Source organism: Lytechinus variegatus, chromosome 6, assembly GCF_018143015.1.
Source record: "Lytechinus variegatus isolate NC3 chromosome 6, Lvar_3.0, whole genome shotgun sequence".
Classification (NCBI taxonomy): domain Eukaryota; kingdom Metazoa; phylum Echinodermata; class Echinoidea; order Temnopleuroida; family Toxopneustidae; genus Lytechinus; species Lytechinus variegatus.
This window is the reverse complement of record NC_054745.1, coordinates 30,871,565-30,894,344: the sequence shown is the minus strand read 5'-3', so window position 1 is coordinate 30,894,344 and position 22,780 is coordinate 30,871,565. Positions and strand designations below refer to the sequence as shown.

Sequence of the window (22,780 nt, the reverse complement as noted above, 5' to 3'; positions counted from 1 at the left end):
CGGTACTTTCGGAATCATCAATCTTCATGAAACTTAGTTTTTTGAAACCTGAGATATCAAAGATCATTTTAAAAGCAAATTTGATAAAAGTACCTTAAAAATTTTTTTTCACCTCAATGCGAACCCTTAACCGATCATGCTCTACTATGTTTTAAAGTTAAATTCAATTATGATATTTCTTGACAGCACCAATACCAGATAGCATGTTCTTTATATAACACTTATTTTTGTTGTTATTGTTACTATTTTGTCATTGTTATTATTTTTATTAATATCATTTTTATCTGCATGATCGTACTAAATTCACTGTTAGCGAAAATGCACACAAAGTAACCACAAGTACATATTTACATGTATGCTTTGTTGAGTTTTTTGTGTTATTTCTGGTTGATTATTCAAATCTGCTGTACATGTGAATGAATTCATTGAAGTTGTATGTTTAGGCCTGTTTCAAACCTTAATACGGTAGGTGTACATGTATATTGTTTATCCCTTTTTCACGAAAAAGAACAGTAACAAACATTTTTTCAGGGGGTGGGGGTTGTCAAAACTTCAGGGAGGCTTTTGTTATTGAAGAATTAGAATTCAATATTACTACATGTACATGTACCTGCAAGAATGTTAAATCTTGTAGAATCAGGAAGATAAGGAAATATTTTTGGGGGGAAATGAAAGAAGAGGAAATACAAGATCAAAGGGAAGGGGGCAGATTTAAATCTTGAACAAAGACCTTATTTTGTTCTAGAATGGACATGATAATGATGTGAAACTTTACAATTTCTTTATCTATTCTCTTTTTTTTTATTGGGGGGGGGGGGCAGGCTGCGTGTTTACCCTACATGTACATGTAGGGGAGACCGGGGTTACCGGTAGTTGGAACATGGGGTAAGTTGAAACATTGTGATTTTCATTAACGCCTGTAAAGTAAATTTATGCAATACTGCCCTCAATTTATTGCAGTAATAATTGAACACTGTTGTATTAATAATAGCAATGAAGTGAGGGTAGTATTGCTTAAATTTATTTTACAGGCTCTAAAGAAAAATACAATGTTTCAAATTACCCCAAGTTCCAACTAACCTTGGTCTCCCCTACATGTACATGTATATAGACCTTTGAGGTGATTGCATTTTACGCCCATAATGTACATTTTACATTTCTCATCATAATCTTTCCACTTTATTTATTGATGTAATTAAAAAAAAACAGCCAAAATAGAACTTAGAATATTGTGTCTGAATTTGTAGACTACACAAGGAAGGAAGTACAATGTACTTTGATTGGCTCTGTTACCCTTCTTTCAAACATATTAACACCCATTCTCACCCCCCCCCCCCATTGTATTACTTTCTATTGGTACATGTACATGTACATGTAATGCCCAATTTAGGGTGTGTTTATGCTTCCATTGCGAGGACAGAATCGGCGATCTCAAATGTCGATTCAAAACGCTGAAATCTTGTAAACGTGGTTCTCGGAGTGCTGTTTATGCTTAACTTTTCAGAGCAAATCATGATCTCCAGCTGGCTTCGCATTGTAAAGCGAGGTCAAAATGGGCGCGCCTTTTTTCGAAAGTTTTTTTTTCCGATTGTTGTGAAACATGGAGCAATACGACTGTATTTGCCCGCGGATTTTCATCTCACCGGAAGCATGTACCAAATGACGTCATATAAACACGTTTACGATCGTGGTTCTGTTGATACTTCCACAGAAAGCCTGATTCTGGTCAAACGACGTTTACAAACGCACCTTTTTGTGAGTTTACGATCGGCGTTTTGAAACAGCGTTTAAATGAAAGTAAGCATAGACGCAACCGTGTTTTGGACTAATCACGTTTGGAAACGCTGATTCTGGCCTGAAAAGTATAAGCATAAACACGGCCTTAGCTGGGCTAATTTATCAAAGGAGTACCTGGCTGAACTTTGGGGGTAATATTATAATTTCTATAAATATCAAGCAACCTTCAGCATTACAAGTCATCTCTGAGAAGTTTATCTCCGCACAATAATAGCAATTTCTATGTATTTTTTGCAGGGGGGGGGGGGGTGCTGTAGCCTATATTTACATTGACATGTATTACAGGAATTGTTTGAAATAAATATGTTTATTAAAAACCCTGTCTACTCCGATTTCCTATCAACCTAAAATATGATTCTCTTGAAAGAAGATGTTTCCGTATGATATACATTAGGGAGTGGATGGGGGCTAATATATACAATATACGCAAAGGGGTATATTATGGCTTTATACCATGGGTGTCAAATTCTGGTTGGCCGGAAATAGAGAAACTACACGTGTAGCATCATAAATTGGAAGGGGGGCAATTTTTAAGCACCTACACCTTTTTCAAAATTTGAAAGGGTTCTGCACTTGCCCAAGGCAGTGTTTCCCTTTCAGCGATCTTGTGATATTTGAAATTGGAACTGAAAATATTTATCGTCTGTGGTTGTTGCATTTGTGTTTATGAATTAGTTTGTTGCCTAGCAACAATTCAGGGGATGGGACAATTGCGAGAATATCGCAACAATGCTTTTAGAAGCCAAGCATGCGAGCAACTACATTATCACTCTATTCAAGCCATTTGTACTTTTGAACTCGACATGCATGTACATTTTAAATCCCCGTTAATTGAAATGAATTGCAGCCATGCTCCCCTGAAAAAAAATCCTGTGAGAGTTCATGCCCACTGCAAAGATTACAAATTTGCCAAAACTTGCAAGATGTTGATTTTCAATATTTAATTTAGATACGTGTACATACATGTGCAAACATTATTATCAGGCTCTGTGGAAATGCTTGTTGATTTTCAATATTTAATGAATTTAAATACGTACATGCACAAACATTATCAGACACTGGGAAATATTTTGTTTATATGAATATGTCAAGCCTATATTAAGTGCATCTGGGTCTGGAATACTAGACTACCACTGAGCAGTTGTCATTGAGAATGAGATGGTGATATCTTTTGTCCATCTGTCTATAAATGTGATCACTCACTAGATCAATGCTGATTGCTTCCTCCTAGAACTGTAGCATGATATTGCTCCTCCCTCTCTCTTTCCTCCTTTCTCCCACTCCCCCTCTGAAGACTAGTCTATCTGGGTCTGGAATACTAGACTATGATTGAGCATTCATCTATGCTAATGAGATGATTAGACCATTGTCCATCTGTCTCAGTGATCACTCACCAGATGTTCATTGCTTCCTCCATATCAGCTCCTCACTCTTCATCTCTCTCGTTATCTCCCCCATCTCTCTCCTCTATCTCTCCTATTCTAATCTACCCCCCCCCCGGGCCCCCCCTCTTATGAATCTCCCCTCCAGTTCTCTTTTGGTGGACTCTCTCACTCACAATCTCTCTCTCCCTTTCTCTCCATTTGTGTATGTGCATGTGTTTGTTTACACGTTTTTTCTATATGTACATGTATTTCCTTTTTCTCATTCATTTCTACCATATTAAATATGCCCGGGGGGGCCACTTACATTGACGAGTGGATACCATGCGCGACCAAAAAAACACGTAAAAAGGATGTCTTTTTCACGATAGGGCACGTTACGTACGTAACGTGATAAGGGTGTCAAAAACACAAAAATAATGAAAAAAGGGTATCTATTTCACTAGGAAAATTACGTGTTTAGGGTCGATTTTGAGGGGATGATGAAACAAAAATAAAATGTTTTATAAAGGATGTCCTTTTTGCCCCAACACTATGTGTTTAGAGTCCGATTTGCGCGAGGTGTAGGTGGGGTCGAACTAAACCAAATAAGGTAAAGCCGACGACCGAAGGACCCGTAACAATAAAACATTCCTATACTTGTTTAGGGGTTCATTTCGGGGAATTGCCAAGAGTATCGTTTTGTTTCCAATACTTGTTAAGAGTAGGGTTTCACACGTCAGTACTTGTAAGGGGTGCATTTTCAGAATATGGAAATTACGTGTTTAGGGTGCTTTTCGAGACCCAATGGTCGCGCATGGTATCCACTCGTGAATGGAACTGCCCCCCCCCCGGGTAAATATGCTCTTGAAGGGGAGGGGGAAGGGGTGTCTCAAATAAATCATGATTGTTTTATATTTCTGCCTTGCATTCAAGAACAATATTTGCCAACAAAGGCCCATCCTCATCGCTTCTTGCATTTCCTCATCATCTCCATTCCTCGTTTTCAATCTGTGATTGTAATGGGATACCCAACATCATCCAACATCATGTGGAGAACAGTATTCCTGCTTTACATGATCCTATCTACATGAGCATCTGTATACTTTGGTTCTCTTATTCTCTCTCTCTCCCTTTCTCTCTTTGTATTTCCTCTCTTTCTCACTCTCTCCCTCCCTCCTTCCCCTTTGTCCGCCTCTTTCTTCCGTCCACTTCTCTCTCTCCTCTCCTGTAAACTAATATTTCAATTTCTTGGGAGAGTTAATAGTGCTCAGACTTTTCATGTAATTGATGATAGGAGTATTCATTTGCTTTCCAGCAATGCATCTGACCTCTCTCTTCTTTCTCTCCCTCTCTCTCACACCCTTGACCCCCCCCCCTCTCTCTAGAGCTCGTTATCTTTGTATATTATCCTTTATATTCATTATACACCATGTGAATACTGTAACATAATACAGGAAAGTATATTGTAGTACATGTACATGTAGGTCCATGGTCTAACCATCGACCTACTAACACATGTGTTAGTAGGTCCATGGCCCAACTATATTTCCTGCATATTCATAGCTCTGCTTCATCTGCCCCTCCCCCTCTCTCTCTCCATTTCTCTATCCCTCTCTCTGTTCTGAAACCCATGTGCATAGATAGCTCCACGTGTCTTTGTTTGGGAGCTCTGGACCGGGTAGTTATGAATTGATTTGGAAATGTTTGCCATTCTCTGGATCTATAGGCCTACCAGTACTGCACTATTTGGCTTTGACTTTGCCCTTTATCCCTTTTGGGTGCAGCTATTAAGAGCATTTTATTGCAACCAGCAAGATTTGACTGCTGATTAGTGTTTTCCTTTTCCAAGTTCCTGCTAATTATTGTACTGTGTATGATGCACATATTAATTTTCTTCAAATTTATCTACCAAGGAATACTCACTCGGTGCCAATGGTCAGCTTTACAAAATACAGTGTTCACCTGTATATACAGCAATGTATTTTTTCTCTAAAATTCATCATACAAAACTAAAATAGGGTAACTAATGGTCATCTCATGGAAAAGTGTTTATGAAATATTGTTTAGCCCCTGGAACTGATGAAACCTGGATGGAGTCAAGTACTTGAGATTGGTAGTCAATGAAAGAGGCTTTTCATTGTATTTTTTTTTTGTGGAGATCGCAATTACTGTAAAGGAGCATCACTACATGTAAATCAAGGTACAAGGTATGTTGGAAGAGACATTTCCCTTTTATATATATTCTCATCTGAAAAATTATGTATTGGCCTACCCCTGACCTGGATCGGGCTGGATAGTATACAAAGCTGCTTGTTCATTTGCAATCTGACTTCTTTGTGCTGAATTATATTGAGCTACCCCAAATATTATAAATAATGTTAATCATTGTCTGATTGTGAGGAAATTTTTCGGTGATTTGTTTGTCTGATTTCTATTGTAACTATTGGAATCATTTCCTATATTCAATGTGGAGTACCCCTTTAATTACACTGGTTATTTTCCTTTAAATAAAGGACCCCCCAAGGTGTCTACAGGGGAGTCATAACAAACATTTTTATGAGTGGCGTACATATGTACAAAGAACAGCAGAGTTATATTGTTTTCTGTTTTCATACTTACAGATTTTTTTAGCAATTGCACTATTTACATGTGTATATTAAATGCTCAAACTCTCCCTTTTTATTCTTCAAATGACTGAAAATATTGTTTTGAAAAACATGCTGTAATGAAAAAATACATACATGTCTGAAGACACATGTATGCATTGGTAGTAATTTTTTCATTTTTTCACTAAAGTTTAATGTGGGAAGCTGTTCACATTTGTCTTCTTATATTAAGAGACAATGTTTATTTATATATGAAATAATAATGTGATTTTCATTTTTTCCTCTCCAAAAACTATTCAATGAAAAGCTATTTGCATACAATTGCAAACAACAACAATGTTTCTCCTGCTTTCATTAAAGATAAATTCCAGTTTTGGTAACAATCTCAAAATTACATTTTCCAGAATCTAATATAATGACAACCAAGTGTCTGTTGAATAAAAAATATGTGGCAAAGGATTCTGGAAGAAATTGTGTAATAGCTGAGAAATAAGCAAAATAAGCGCGGATTCGGTCACTTCCGTCGGGTCTTTATTCCAGCAATAATGATACACTGTCCCACGTGTGCCTATCTGCATTGGTGATCTTCAGTGTGACCATTTTTCAGCGTAGATTTCAAGATTTCACAAAGTTCAGTTTATGTAATTGTACCAGATCTAAATCCTTGATGATATTCTGACAATTAAGCCTGGTTTTACAGACTTTCTCATGAAATCAGTGTTTACTGCAACTACTGGCATTTCTCTTTAAAACCAACTTGGTATCAGGATGAACTGTCCCTTTAAAAGTTCTTTCTGTACTCTCAGCAGGAGATCATATCTGATATCAAATATTTCTGAAATCTGAGAAGTCTCTACTCTAGACTGTATTTTATACAGTTTATGATGAATTGCAGAGAAAAAAGTTATTCAATTTCGATATTTTTTGTTTCAGAAGGGAATTAGCAGGCATTCATGTTTATCTGCGCATGATATCCATACACATTTGTGAAGTTTTGCACCATGAATGTACATTTTATATAAAAGTATATACATTTAAAAATAGATATCTACTGTGCATTGTATGTGCTGAGCTTGCAGAGTCCGGTCTTAAAGCCACCACGTTCAGCAGAACGCAGATCAGTGCCTGTGCCGATGCATCACGGGACTTGCTTGGGAGAGACAGCTCGCTGACCGGCGAGCCCGAGACATTAGCTAAATATCCAGTAGATCTTTAATAAATAATGACGTTAGAATAGGGGTACATGTATAAGCGAAAAATTTATCAAGGTCTGGGGAGTGTTTCATGAAAGGACTTGTCGGACGTTTTATCCGACAAGTCCCATTTTATCTGACAGTTTCTATAGTAACAGAGCCTCTCAGCCAATCAGAATGAAGGAAAGATGTCAGATCTGACAACTTGTCAGACAAAAATGTTGATGAAATGGTCCCCTGATGCACACAACATCATGTAGTTAGAATATATTATTTGGTCACATATTTGAACAAAACTCTATTAGGGTTTAATCTGTGTACGTTTATGTAGGATGTATAATACCAAATGGCACTGATATTTAAAAAAAAAGAAAAAAAAATGACTACAATGTTTAGTGCAGACAGTGTATATGTACAATGTACAGTGTGTAAATGCAGAGAGATATGTGAACATGCTTTTACAGACTTGGTGTTAATTTTTAAAGGGACATCTACAGTCTAATGTAAACAGTCCATGGGTCCCCATGTTTGCATTATCTATGCAGACTTTAAAAGTAATGTTTACACTAATCTTGAACCTCCCACCCCAGGCTATTCCCTGAACTGGGACATTTGTTCAATGTATGTAGCTCTAGTCTGTGTGCACAGACCCTAATCAGTATTACATTGACATGTGAACTCATTTCAGGAGAGCTGATTTTCATATTTTCTTTTCACATTGACCATTTTGTACATGTGTACATGTATGTTGGGAAAGTTCAAAGGTCAGTAGTTAATTTAAAAAAATCAATGTACAGTAGCTAGCAGGTTTATACTCCAGTCAGTTTCCTGGGGCCCGTAACACAAAGCTTCGCAATGATCGTAGAAAATTTTCTACGATTGATTCCATTGACTGCAGTGTACAATCAATCATAGAAATCATGCTTAGGAAATTAATCGCTAAACTTTGTGTTACGGGGCCCTGGTTAGTTTATTGCTTAACGTTGTGGATTATTTTGACCAGTATGGCTCATGCTTTATTGAATGCACTATTAAAGTTGAAAATGGATGAAGCTTGAGTTTGTCTGGATTGTCATGTAAGCAGGCTGCCCCTTGCTTGCTATCAAGGTCTTTGTTTATTAGCAATCATTGAATGAGGTTTAGGATACACTCATACTCTATTGTCATTTAAATTTGCCTTCACACTGGGGTTTTAGTCATCTTTTGTTATAACTGAGACCCTTCCCTTCCTTTTGTCATTGTAGTCTTATATCTCAGACTGTACCCAACAATCCTCATGTCATTTCAGTTTGCTCACTTTGGTTTTTTTTAATGACCTAGGCCCACCATTTCATTACATCCCCCTTTCCTCTTTCTTCCTCTCTTCTCCGCTCTATGAAAAACCGTGGCAAGAGTGTCATTTTAATATACAGACGTGACATTTGATAGGTATCCTCAGTATCAGGTCCGCTGGAGATGAACTTAAACTTTCAGTCCTCTGTTTGCTTGCTTTAAATAGCAATCAAGTAATAAAATCAAAATCACCATCAAGTTCACTGTAAATCAACTATTAATATTTTATAGCATTTTGTGAACCTTTGTGAATTTGTAATAGGGTCTGAATGGTAGGCAGAATCAGACTACTTTCGAGTAATAAGCAGACACCACTCAATATCATGAATAGCTTTGTGGCTCTTTACGCTTTAAATAGGTCCATTCTAATAGCTTGATGAGTCAATGGTATTTTCTATTTTCTGAAGATTTATAATTAACAGCTGCATGAATACTCGAAAATAATAAACAGCAAAAACAAACCTACATGGACGCATCCATGGCCTTAAATTATTGTTAACTTTGAAAATGGTCGGTTTTACAATTTCAGCCAAAAAGAGAAAAACCCGCCAAAAACGAACAATAACCCAAATCCCCCCCAAAAAAAAAAAAAAACCTCCGAAAACAAAGCTTTGTCATAATAATGGCCAGTTTCATTATCAGCTTTAGAACATGTTTGGTTTTGAAATTCCAACCAAATAATGAAAATTAAACAAAAACACCAACAAAAACAAACATACCTGTGTCCTTCATGGCCATTACCATCAACATAAAAAATGGTTGGTTTTACAGTTCCAAGCAAATTATGAAAAAATGTAAAAACAAACAAACCTTTGTCTTTCATGGCCAGATTTATAATCATTGGCTTTAAAAATGGTTACATACACTGTAGCTATTACAATTCCAGTCAAATAATGAAAAAAATAAACAACAAAATAAAACAAACAAACCTGTGTCCTTCATGGCCATTATCCTTTAAAAATGGTTGGAGTTACAATTCCACCCAAATAATGGGGGGGGGGGGGGTAACCCAAACCATAAAACACAAAACAAACAAGTTCAACCTAATAATGAAACATAAAATTAAACAAACCTATGTCGTTATGGCCAGTTTCATATCATGGAGCGTTGTGGCCCAGTGGATTATTCTTCGGACTTTGAAACAGAGGGTCGTGGGTTCGAATCCCAGCCATGGCGTAATTTCCTTCAGCAAGAAACTGATCCACAATGTGCTGCACTCAACCCAGGTGAGGTAAATGGGTACCGGTAGGAAGTAGTTCCTTACAAAGCTGTGTGCGCTATGAACGCCTAGCTTTGCCGGGTAATATAGGAGCACCTAACAAGGTGGAAATGTGCGCAATATAAATACCCTATGTTATTGATATTATTGTTATCATCAAGTTTGAAAATGGATGGTTGAATAGATTACTTACAAATCCAACCAAATAATGAAAAAAAAACAATAAAAACAAACTCATGTCATTATTATAACCTTAAAAATGGTTTGTGGAAAATGTAATTTCAATTTCAACAAATCTGTCCAAATGATGAAAAAATAAACAACAAATCCATGTCATTTGAGGCCAGTTGCATTATTATCAACTATAAAAATAATTAATGTTTGGAATGCAAATATAATGAACAAAGTCTTGTAATATACTGTGTTGCAGATTGAAATGAACTTTTCATATTTTCATATTTGGATACATTACATAAATGTATGTTTCAGCTTTCATTATACATTTTTTTTTACAATAAAGGACTACATCAATATGAATTTTATAGTCAATTTAAACTTAGTGCGCACTGCATTTGCAGCATAACAAAAACAACAATCCCCTTTTTTCAAGATTAAAAAAGACATGCATGCCATGTTATAGCCAGTTCTATAAAATGCGAGCAAATAGATGAAATTCCATAAATTTTTATGCCGTCTCACATTACCATGGACACAGCATGTACTGCTGAGTTGAGCAGTAGATTGAGGATCTCTTCTTTTCCAATCTCATTTTGTTTTTTATGATTGAGAAATTGCCTGAATTTTTCATGACTTTCTGACATGTATGAACATAGAATATCACTTTCATACAAAGAGCAATTTGATGAAATAGTGAATATGTTTGGTCACATGATGCTATTCAAACCAATCAGCATACTGGATTTAATTTATGTTGTCCTATACAGGCTATACAATGTATACTATCTGAATTAAATGCCACAAAGGCACCCTTTAATTGTGTGTTTTATATTATTCATAAAAAAGTGAATATGACTGAATAAGGCTTTATCTTTCATATCTTATATCTTATTTTATATCAGATATCTTATTTATGTATTAGAAATCAATCAATTTCATTTAAAAAATATTTCACTTTTAGTATTGAGAGTATTGCACACCTGACTATCCCATATTTGTCCGGTACATATCTGTTCAGATGTGTGGTAATAACTTAAAGCCTTTAATATTAATTGTTTAATGTCCTTGCAGTCGATTGCAAATGTGATGAGTATGTTGCATTCTTTTGTTCCTCTGCAGGTGAAGAGCCTCCTGAGTGATCAGCGATCACCATGGCAACGATAAACAGGGATAGTCTCCTTCAAGACTCCACCGATGTATTCCTACCGTCCATCCTCCACCGCCATGGGGGCTACTGAGGTTATAAGACCATCCTCAGGTGAGTGAAGGAATAAGAGATGGAGAGGTAGATAGATAGATAGATGCAAAGATGGGCAGAAAGAGAGAGAGAGAGATGAACATGTAGATATATAGATGGATGGATGGATAGATAGGTTAATAGATTTATAGATAGATAGATGGATAGATAGATAGACAGACAGATAGGTGAATAGATAGATAGATCGATAAATAGGCGAATAGATCTAGATGATAGATAGATAGATAGGTGGATAGATAGATACATGTAGGTAGATGTAGGTAGATAGATACATGTAGGTAGGTAGGTAGATAGACAGATAGGTGAATAGATAGATAGATCGATAAATAGATAGGCGAATAGATCAAGATGAAAGATAGATAGGTGAATAGATAGATAGATGGATTGATAGATACATGTAGATAGATAGACAGATAGGTGAATAGATAGATCGATAAATAGATAGGCGAATAGATCTAGATGATAGATAGATAGGTGAATAGATAAATCGATAAATAGATAGGCGAATAGATCTAGATGATAGATAGATAGATAGGTGAATAGATAGATAGATATATAGGTGGATAGATACATGTAGATAGATAGATACATGGATAGATAGGTATTAAAGTAGATAGATAAATAGATAGACAGACAGATAGATAGATAGATGTAGATATGAAAGTACATGTATGTGGGTGGTTGGATGAATTGATAGACAGAAACAAAGAGAGAAAGAAAGATACAAAGAAATAAAAAAGAACAAATAAAGAAAGGAAGGTAGGTAGATTGATGTATATGTGTTGATACCTGAGAGTTGATAAATTTTGATAAATAGATAAAGAGAAAGGAACCTGAAAAACATCAAATAACTCTGTCGTATATTTACAGGTACCCAACCCCAGGGCCACCGGGCGAGAGTGTCTGGTTCAAGCCCCCTGTCCAGTGCAGGATCGACAGGCTCCCACCGCAACAAGAAGCTGCTGAAGTCTTACCACGACTTCACCATGCAGATCTTCAGCTCCGGCCAGGGGGCGGGGGAGAACGATAACCTGTTCGTGGCAGCTGTGCGGAGTGGAGATTACGAGAGGGTAGAGAATATTCTACAAAGGAGAAGCCATGAGGTAGGAAACATTTGGGGTAGTTGCACATGGTAGAAGTACATGTAGTAGTAAGTAGTAGTGATAATTGTGTGTTAGTGATGCTTGTACATGTGTGTTTGTAATGATGGTCTTACTTTTACATGTAGTAGAGCTTTATATTAAAGAATATACATGCAGAGTATTCTACAAAGAGGAGAAGCCATTAGGTAGGAAATACATTTGTGGTAGTGTTGGTGGTGGTTGAAGTGGTAGTGTTTGTGGCTGCTTTATGAAGTGGAGATTATGAGAGGATAGAGAATATACTACAAAGGAGAAGCCATGAGGTAGGGAACATTTGTGGTAACAGTGGTTGTGGCTGTAGCGGGGATGGTAGTGGTAGTGGCTCTTGTACGGAGTGGAGATTATGAGAGGTTAGAGAATATTCTGCAAAGGATAAGCCGTGAGGTATGGAATCGTTACGGTAGTTGTGGTAGCCGTGAGGTAGGGAACATTTGTGGTAGTTGTTGTGGCAGTGGTTGTGGTTGTAGCGGGGGTGGTAGTGATAGTGTTTGTGACTGCTTTACAAAGTGGAGATAATGAGAGGGTGAAAACACTGCAAAGGATAAGCCATGATCGAGGTAGGGAACATTTGTGGTAGTTGTGGTAGTGGTTGTAGCAGTGATGGTAGTGGTAGTGTTTGTGGCTCTTGTACAGAGTGGAGATTATGCGAAAGAGAATATACTGCAAAGGAGAAGTTGTGAGTTGTGAGGTAGGGAACATTTGGGGTAGTTGTGTTAGCAGTGGTTGTTGTGGTTGTAGTAGTGTTTGTGACTGTCGTACGGAGTGGAGTTATAGAGGTTAGAGAATATATTGCAAAGGAGAGGCCATGAGGTAGGAAACATTTGTGGTAGCAGTGGTTGTTGTAGCGGGATGGTAGTGGTAGGGTTTGTGGCTCTTGTACGGAGTGGAGAGTAGAGAATATACGAGAAAGGAGAAGCCATGAGGTAGGGAACATTTGGGGTAGTTGTAGTGGTAGGGGTAGTTGTAGTGGTAGTGCTAGTGTTTGTGACTGCTTTACGAAGTGGAGATAATGAGAGGGTGGAAATACTGCAAAGGATAAGCCATGATCGAGGTAGGGAACATTTGTGGTAGTTTTGATAGCAGTGGTTGTTGTGGTTGTAGCGGGGGTGGTAGTAGTGTTTGTGACTGTCGTACGGAGGGGAGATTATTAGAGGTTAGAGAATATATTGCAAAGGAGAGGCCATGAGGTAGGGAACATTTGTGGTAGTAGCGGGATGGTAGTGGTAGGGTTTGTGGCTCTTGTACGGAGTGGAGAGTAGAGAATATACAAGAAAGGAGAAGCCATGAGGTAGGGAACATTTGGGGTAGTTGTAGTGGTAGGGGTAGTTGTAGTGATAGTGGTAGTGTTTGTGACTGCTTTACGAAGTGGAGATGATGAGAGGGTGGAAATACTGCAAAGGATATAAGCCATGATGGAGGTTGGGAACATTTGTGGTAGTTGTTGTGGCAGTGGTTGTGGTTGTAGCGGGGGTGGTAGTGGTAGTGTTTGTGACTGTTGTATGGAGTGGAGATTATGAGAGGTAAGAGAATATACTGCAAAGGAGAAGCTGTGAGGTAATGAACATTTGTGGTGGTTGTGGTAGTGATGATTATGGTAAGGGTGATTGTAATGGTTGTTAATTTGTAGTGGTGGAGCATTACGAGATCACTAAAAATAAGGTTCAAAAGTTGAGACCTGGGGAGCGTTTCATGAAGGGACTTTGTCCGACAAGTTCTGTTTTATCCGACAATTACCATAGTAACAGTACCCCTCAGCCAATCAGAATCAAGGAAAGATGTCAGATCTGACAACTTGTCGGACAAAAATGTTGATGAAACGCTGCCTGGGTCATGACCGAAACACAAGGCACTGCAAGGGTTGAGTTTGCTACAATGCCAATGCAACAGCAGAGGCACCGACAAAACGTGCGTCACCAAGAAAAAGAGTAAAAGTGACTGTGTTGAATTTGACAACTATAACAATTAGCCATTGGGTAGGAAATATTTGTGGTAGAGATAGTGTTTTTTTGAAACACAGAGTAGAGAATATTCCACAAAGGAGAAGTCCTGAGGTAGGGAATATTAGTGGTGGTGGTTGTAGGGAAAGGAAAGCATGGCAAACACATGCTGAAAACTGAGGTGAAAATAGGGTGTGATGTGCAGATTTTTCACTTTCTGCACAGTGTTGCTTATATTGGATTTTCTTTAAATTTTCACGTTTTTTTGCTGTGTTTGTGATCCAACATTTTTTTACCTTTTTTTTTCTTTCAATGATTTTTTATTATTCATAACTTCATATACATATAAAATTTTTTACCTTAGAAATTCAATTTCTGTGTTTAATTCAGTGATATTTTCCCCCCAAAAAAATCACAGAAAATTAGGGACTCCCCTTTATTTTATCATATTCCTAGCGATGCCATCATTAATAAGTCTATAGTCGTAATCTGTTCGACCCATCTTATTAATCTTCCAGGTCGTCAACGTCGATGCCCGAGACCGGGAAACGGGGAACACCGCCCTGATGTGGGCAGTAATCAAAGGTCACATCAAGCTGATCCGGCTCCTCCTCAAGTACGGAGCGGACGTGACGCTGCGCAACGCTGCCACGGAGTGCGTCCTGGACCTGACAGAGGACCGTCAGATCCGGAAGCTACTCCTGGAGTCTGTCCTGAGGAAGGGGGTGTCTCCCAGGCATCTCCTGCAAGCGGCCTGGCAAGGGAACGCACAGGTTGTCAGGCAACTCTTGGTGAGTGGTAGTCTTTACGAAGGAGGGGGGGGTCAGTAATGGAGAGGGAGAAGGAAAAGGAATGGGGGATCTCCTGCAAGCAGACTGGCAGGGGAACGTACAAGTTGTTAGACAACTCTTGGTGAGTGGTTAATGTTTAGAAGGGAGGTTCAAGGATGGCAAGGGAAGAGTAGGAAGAAGGGAGTAACTTTAGGCATCTCCTGCAAGTGGCCTGGCAAGGGAACGCACAGGTTGTTAGACAACTCTTGGTGAGTGGTAAATGTTTTGTATGAGCAGGGGGAGGGCAGATGATTGGTAGGGTTGGACTCATTGAGGAGGAGAAGAGGAAAAATGGGGTGTCTTACTCCCAGGCATCTGCAAGCAGCCTGGCAAGGGAACGTACAGGTTGTGAGACAACTCTTGGTGAGGGGAAAGGAAGAATTGGATGTCCCTAGGCATCTCCTGCAACAGCCTGTAAGGGGAACGTACAGGTTGTCAGGCAACTCTTGGTGAGTGGTAAATGTTTAGGAGGAAGGAGGGTCAAGGATGGCCAGGGGAAAAGTAGGAGGAAAGGGGTATCTTTTAGGCATCTCCTGCGAGCAACCTGGCAAGGGAACATACAGGTTGTTAGATAACTCCTGGTGAGTGGTAGGGGGGAGCGGATAGGTATTAAAGGCAGATAATAAAAATCATGAAAAGGATTCCTGTATTTAATATGCCGTTCCAACTTCATAGACTTCATCCTTCCTTATAATCTATTCAATTTGTCAGGCAGTTGTAAGTTAGCCCTAAGATCCAGTTTAATTAATACATGAGATGCAAACAATAAAAAAACAAATAATTGAACAATTGATAGAATATAAATTGGCAGGCAATGTAAAAAAAAGATGTTTTTTCCTTTGGTGTTTTACTGGACATATGTATATATATCATTTGCATAATGAGTTCAAGTGCCATCTACCATAATCTAACCATAATCTAAGAATTTAAACTCCTCAATATATTCTGAAATTAAAATCTATATGTTTCCTTTGGTTTTTCCTTTTGCAGAATGAAAGTAAAATTTTGGACATCAATTGCAGGAATTCTGATGGATTCACACCGCTATTACTGGTTACTAGAGACGTAGATTTATTTGAATCAAGTAAGTATAGCAAGAGAGGAAAAGAGAGGATGGGGAGGGGGGGGGACAGAGTGAAACGGTAATGTTGCAGATAGATAGATAAATAGGTGAGGTAAATGGGTACCGGTAGGAAGTAATTCCTTAAAAAGCTGTGTGCGCTATGAATGCCTAGCTTAGCTGGGTAATATAGGAGCGCCTTGAGCACCTAACAAGGTGGATATGTGCGCAATATAAATACTCTATATTATTATTATTATTAAATACGGGTGGAAATGAGCAGCATAAACAAGTAGAAATGTTTAAGTTTAGAATTAACTTTACTGTAATAAAAGATCCTTCTTTTTATTTTCTATCTCCTCTTCTCTCTTCATGCTCCATCTCTGTTTTCCTTCTTTCTCCTTTTTCTTTTCCTTCTGATTCCTTCTCCTCCCCCTTCTCCATCTCTCTTCCGCTTCTACTTCCCTTACTCACCCTTCCTTTTCCCCTTCCTACTTCTTCTCTTTCTCCCCTTTCTCCTCCTCTTCCTCCTCCCTCCCATTTGTCCCCAAGTTCTTCTGTCTCTTTTTTTTCTCTTCTCAATTTCTTCTTTTTCTTCTCCCTTCCCTTTTCCTCTATCCCATTGACATGTTATATTCTTTCTTTTCTTTCCCCGTCAGTTGGATCAGCCCTAGAGTCCTACGACCCTCTCGCCGTCATCGAAGAACTCCTTCGCCACCGAGCAGACCCCATCGCCACCGACCGTGAGAGCCACACCGCCTTGCATTATGTCTCCTCTGGCAGCTCCCAACTCACCGACGAACTAGCCATCAGGCTCATGGCCATTCCTTCCTTGGCCAATTCCTGCGACGGACGATCCGTTGCGCCTATCCACGTTGCCTCGAAGAGCGGGAGTGTTGATGTCGTGGTAGCGCTTCTAGATCACGGGGTTGATGTCAATACAAGAGGTTATGCTGGGTCAACGCCGCTCCATTTATCGGTGAGTTTATGATTCCAGTGAATCTCTGTATGACATCTTCGGCTTGGAGTTTGTTGCATAAACAGTTAAACGCAAGTTACGCAACAATAAACTGACTTACTGACTTAGTTAATAATAATGATAATAATAATAATAATACATATAATTTATATAGCGTCTTTTCCATTTTGATTAAATGCTCAAGGCGCTTAAGAGAGTAAGACATAAAAGTAAAGAGAACTAAGAGAAGTACAAAAAAAAGGGCAAATTTAAAAATGAGGAAAAATTACTGTCTTCAAACCTAGTACCTGCTGGTGAACAAAAGCGATTTTAGGTTGCCCTTATAGGATGTTGCAGAGTTTGAGTTCTTCTTTTCCATTCAGTTCTACCCTGGGCTAAATCTTCAACATCCAGTAGAGGGAGACCCACAATAATGTCTGACTTAGTCCCTCCATCTAGAAGGGGGACATCCTGGTGGTCAATGATAATAAATTGAACTTAAATTTCAACGAATTGGAACCACTTTCAGATTAGCTGTTTGACCTATGCACTCAACATAATTGTATTTCCTTATCATTAAATGAGAAGTCAATTTCAGATCCATAAAACAATCACAAATCTGTATTAAATAAATTGCAAATTTACAACTGATTGCTCATGTGTGCTTCTTACAACTGAATGTATGACTTTCGAAGTTTAGATTCTTTGAATTTGACCCTTGACCTTTGAACTTAAACCTTTGTATGTGACCTCTGTGGTTTAATATCATTCAGGCTCAAACTCAGGTTGCTGTTAACACCTTGCTAAACCAAGGAGCTGATATCCTTATTTTAGGAGCTGTTGGTTTATATTTGACCTCCCTGAATTTAACCCTTGACCATTGACCTTTAAACTTTGTATGTGACCTCCTTGGTTTAATTTCATTCAGGTTCAAACTGGTCAAACTCAGAATGCTAACACCCTGTTCAACCACAGAGCTGATATCCTTATTGTAGATGTTGTTGGTTCATATTTGACATACCTGTATTGACCTTTGACATTTAACCTTTGCTTGTCAATTCTGTGATTGCAATACTTTCAGGTTAAGCTACTCAAGCTGATATCACCTTATATGACCATACTAGATGATAGTGGTCACAGATTTGACCCCATTGAATGGATTCTTGACCTTTAACCTCTTCCATTGACCTCTTTGGTTTCATTTCATTCAGGCTCAAGCTGGTTAAACTTAGGTTGCTAACACCTTGCCAAACCATGGCACTGATCACCCTATTGTAGATGTTTAGTGGTTATATATTTTGACCTTACTGTATTGATCCTTGACCATTGACCTTTAACCTGTGCATGTGACCTCGTGTTTTATTTCTTTTAGGCTCAAGCTGGTCAAACTCAGGTCGCCAACACCTTGCTAAACCATGGTGCTGATATCACCATAGTGGATGACAGCGGTAACACTGCTGTCGATGTAGCTAAGACGAAGAGGATGAAATCTGTGTTAAGAGGTAAGAGTAATCAGATGGCTTATCAAATTTACTGTTCATCAAAATGTCCTGCGGATGAATGACTTGATAACACTACTTTAGATGTAACTAAAGCAAAGAGGAAGAGCTAGGACCACTCTGGGGTTTCATGAAATTTATTGTGGGACATTTTATCCAACAAATCCTAATTTATCCGGCAGTTACTGTAGTAAAAGTGCCCGACAAGTAGATTCCAGGAAAAATTTTCATGAAACACTTTCTAGGAGGCTAATCATAGAGATATTTGACTTGTTGAATGATACTGTTAATGCCACTGTAGATCAAGCTAAAGATACATGTATTAATTGTGAAATTTGTTCAATTAAACAGAAATTATGTGTGATAAAAAAAGTATATATGAAAAAGTTCAATGACAGGATACATCTGTGGGAGCATCATGGTCTAGTGGTTATGACTTTTGTCTTTCAATCTGAGGGACGTGGGTTCGATTCCCAGCCATGGCGTGTTTTGCTTCAGCAAGAAATTTACCCACATTGTGCTGCACTCAACCCAGGTGAGGTGAACTGGTACCTGGGAGGAAGAAATTCCTTGAATTGCTCTGCACCTATATGGCAGCACATCTAAAGCCAGAGTAATAATAGCAGGGCTTTGAATCCTCAGGCAAAAACTGCTTTATGACTCCAGCTATTATCTCCATACCTTCTTTGCTTTGACCTTTGACCCTTTGAAATTTGACCTTTTGAATTTTGACCTTTGACCCTGCGTAGATGCATGGATGGAGGTAACGGACAACAAACAAGCAGAGGTGCTGAGTCCCGTCAAGCCACCGTCTCGTCTGGAAGATCGTAGTCCTAGGCAGACTAGAGTACATAGTCTTACATCCACATCACCACCCTCCGAGGGGCATGGAAGTAAGTGACCCTATACGACCTTAAATAATTATGATGCTGCCCTCATCTGACCGAGCGTAAAGTGAAAAAAAACAGGGCCACTAGTTTGTTTATTTTTCTTTCTGACCCGATCCCCCACCCCCCAAAAAAATTATAAAAATAAAAATAAAAAATTTGAAATATTCAAATGCAATGTTTTTGTGAGAAAATATAAGCTTTGGGGGAAGAATTTGCTCAAATTTGTGTTTTTTATATGTCTGACTGCATTAATGTGTAAATCGTCTCTTGTGTAATTTTGTTAGTGCAGTGCAGCAGTATAGTTGAATAAAAAGAATTTAAGGAAAATGAAAACTCACCAAATTATCCAACTTTCTGATATCAGGCTTATGAGGGCACTATATTAAAAACAATTTAGGCCTCATCTATGCAGGCCCAGTGTCTTGACATGTGTTACCTCGTAGAGGTAAAGTGTCTTTTGCTGTTTTTCATTGTCATTAATGCTAGCAGTTACGAATGGAACAATATGACCATTCTTGTTATTATTACTATCATTACTACTACTAATATTGGTGTGATTGTAATTATTATTATTACTATTATTGTTATTATTATTGTTGTTATCATTACTATAATTGTTATGATTAATATTATTGTTACTGTTATTATTATCATCATCACAATTATTATTATCATCATTATCATCATTATCATCATCATCATTCTCATCATTCTCATCATCATTATCATCATCATCATCATTATCATTATCATCATCATCATCATAATCATCATCGTTATCATTATCATCATCATCATCATCATTATCATCATCATCATTATCATCATCATCATTATCATTATCGTCATTATCATCATTATTATTATCATCATCATCATTGTTATCACCACCATAATCATCATCATTATCATCACCATTATGATCATAATCATTGTTATTAATCAATCTTATCCAAAGAGCATCCTTAATGTATCTTTCTCCATCGATCTTTTCTCTCTTCTCTTCAGATCGAATGATGCAGAAGTTTTCCGAGGCTCATAGAGCACTACAGGAAGAGGAACAACTTCTGAAGGACGTAGAAGCCGGTCGTTATACTCCTGGGTGAGTTTAGTAGACATTGAAAAAAGATAAGGTTTGATAGTGTGAGATGCGATAGCTCAGTCGGTAGAGCGGAGGATTCGTATTCCAGTGACCCGGGTTTGATTCCCTCATGGTGCGCTAGAGCCCTTTGGTAAGGCATTAATCCTCTAGTACCAGGTCCTTTGGAGAGGACCTTAAACTGTCGGTCCTCTGGTTGCTTGCTTACAAGCATTCATGCTTTCTTAGCAATCAGGTAAAAAAGCACCACCAATCAGTATTGTTTGGAATAAGAGACATCGATCCACTATTACAGATTTTGTTATAATCTGTAGCTGTTATTCTATTTGGTTCATGTTTATTGTTATTTTTTTATTATGATTACTGCTGAATGAATAATTATAATAACAATTGTAATCTGTCAGAAACTTCACAAATGAGAACTCTCTGTCTCTTCGGTACCATGCCATGAAATAATAATAATCATGATAATAGTAATGATATTGTTAATAGTGATTGTGATGATATTGATAGCAATGATGATGATGATAGTGATGATAAAAATTATATTGATAATGTTAGCAGTGTTGATGATGAGGATGATGATAATGATAACAATAAAGGATAATGATAATGTTGATAATGATACGATAATGATAGTAATAGTGATAAATACATGTAAAAATGATGAAAATATCAAAGAAAATAATGATAATGCTAATAATGATAAATTTTCAATAATTCTTCCTCGACAGACTTCACACAAAAACGCTGAATCTCCTGAGGACCCCTTCCCGCAACTCACCCCTCCTAACCACCACCAACCGAGCCCCTGCCCCTCCCAAGACACCCCGGGTCCTGGACCCTCTCGCAAGCCCCGCCTCCAAGACCAAATCCTCTGAAGGTCAAGGGTCAAAGAAGCCACGAAGGTCACTGACCTTCTCTGGTCGGGTGAACAGTGGATCCAAGGAACAGAGGTCAAGAGGTCACAGCAAGCTCAGCAAGACGAGATGTAAGTTGTCACCTTGACATTTACTGTTGGAATGTATCATGGTATCAATAAATTCATCAAATCGTAATCTTCCCAAAGAAATGCTGTAAGCGTAATTTGGCGTATTTTGAAATTTCACCTATTCCCCAAAGTGGTTCTAAAGCAGTATTTAAGAAGAAAAATACCTTTCCCTCCTTTACTTGACATAGATTTTTATATTTCAGCGGACCCGACAAATCTTCAGGCCAGTGGAGACGGACCTCAAGTACCTGTTACTGTAGTAGGCCTGGACCTAGATGATAATCTGAGGGATGTCAGGTAAGAATAAGCCCAGACTATATTCTATTCTACTCTGTACATGATTAACCTCAACTGTAGTAGGTTTGGACCTATAAACTGATTGGCTATCATTTGACCTTTTGCCAAATACCTAACATGATTGGATAATTTATTGTTATTCTTTTAAATGGGATATGAAGCGTATTATGAAATAACATATGAGCAATCATGTTCGGCTCAGTGATTTAGAAAGCACGATTCGGTTTACGACCAATGACCTTCATGTGCTCTTGCACAAATAGTAATTACATAGTGGCTCATTGCTAGAAATTGGATGGCTGCCTAGCTAAGCCAGGATGATAAGAACTGTTAAATGATCACTGCAGAGATTTGATGATAGTAGTTACACCGATGTGTTGGCTCAAACCAGTGTGTTGGCTCAGTTGGTAGAGCATCCGTCTCACAACCAGGAGGTCAGGGTTCAAACCTCGGCTGCATCAGACCAAAAAGGCATTAAAAAATAAGAGTTGCTGCTACCCTGTTTGGCATTCAACGATTAAAGGGATAGAGCCTCGTTAATCTGGCGCTGCACAGTGGCTGCCGGGCCCATGATCATTTGGGCAAAGCAAATTTTTTGAGAATTTCATTTTTTATGTCTATTTCGAACAATGAAATATGGATTTTCATTTTTTTTTGCACGTTTATTCACTCGTCAGGTTTCAGCGCATAGTGCCCCATGGTGCCAAACAACTCGATCGACACGCCTCAACCCAGAGCGACACATCCCTCCACAAACATAGGGGGGGATCTACCCACCATCGCTTATCAGACCCAAGCCTAGCTGATGTAGCCAAGGCCTACCATACATTCTGCAATAAGGATATATCAACCAGCCCGGCGTTGGCTCATGTTCCGCCGATACGCACGTCGCAGCTCTTGAATCTTGGTTAGAATATATGAATTTCTGTAATTCCCTTTATGTTAAGATAAATCAGTCATGCTTCAATTTGGTAAAAATCCTGGGGGCCGTTCATAAAGCTGTTTGTAAGCTAAGAGCGACTTTATGAGTGACTGGTGATCCTTCCTTGTGTGCTGAGTAATCACCAATGAACATTTTGGTAGATACCATTTACCACAAGAAATGATCACCAGTTGTTCTTAATGTTGCTC

General features: G+C 38.3%; 1 protein-coding gene across 6 annotated transcripts in view; it reads left to right on the top strand.

The window, feature by feature from the left end:
- Positions 1–22,780, top strand: part of LOC121417356 — a 50,838-nt gene that overhangs the window by 12,168 nt on the left and 15,890 nt on the right. For 3 of the 6 annotated variants that reach the window (XM_041611038.1, XM_041611036.1, XM_041611040.1), the window contains exons 2-12: positions 10,808–10,946; positions 11,817–12,049; positions 14,544–14,816; positions 15,846–15,939; positions 16,575–16,894; positions 18,246–18,375; positions 19,122–19,265; positions 20,271–20,364; positions 21,096–21,352; positions 21,541–21,649; positions 22,327–22,556. In XM_041611038.1, the coding sequence (XP_041466972.1) occupies positions 10,883–10,946; positions 11,817–12,049; positions 14,544–14,816; positions 15,846–15,939; positions 16,575–16,894; positions 18,246–18,375; positions 19,122–19,265; positions 20,271–20,364; positions 21,096–21,352; positions 21,541–21,649; positions 22,327–22,556 (1,948 nt within the window). In that variant the 5' untranslated portion in view covers positions 10,808–10,882. Of the gene's footprint in view, positions 1–10,807; positions 10,947–11,816; positions 12,050–12,171; positions 12,352–14,543; positions 14,817–14,862; positions 14,938–15,845; positions 15,940–16,574; positions 16,895–18,245; positions 18,376–19,121; positions 19,266–20,270; positions 20,365–21,095; positions 21,353–21,540; positions 21,650–22,326; positions 22,557–22,780 lie in introns of those variants that run through there. The other 3 variants (XM_041611039.1, XM_041611041.1, XM_041611042.1) reach the window with 3 other exon arrangements.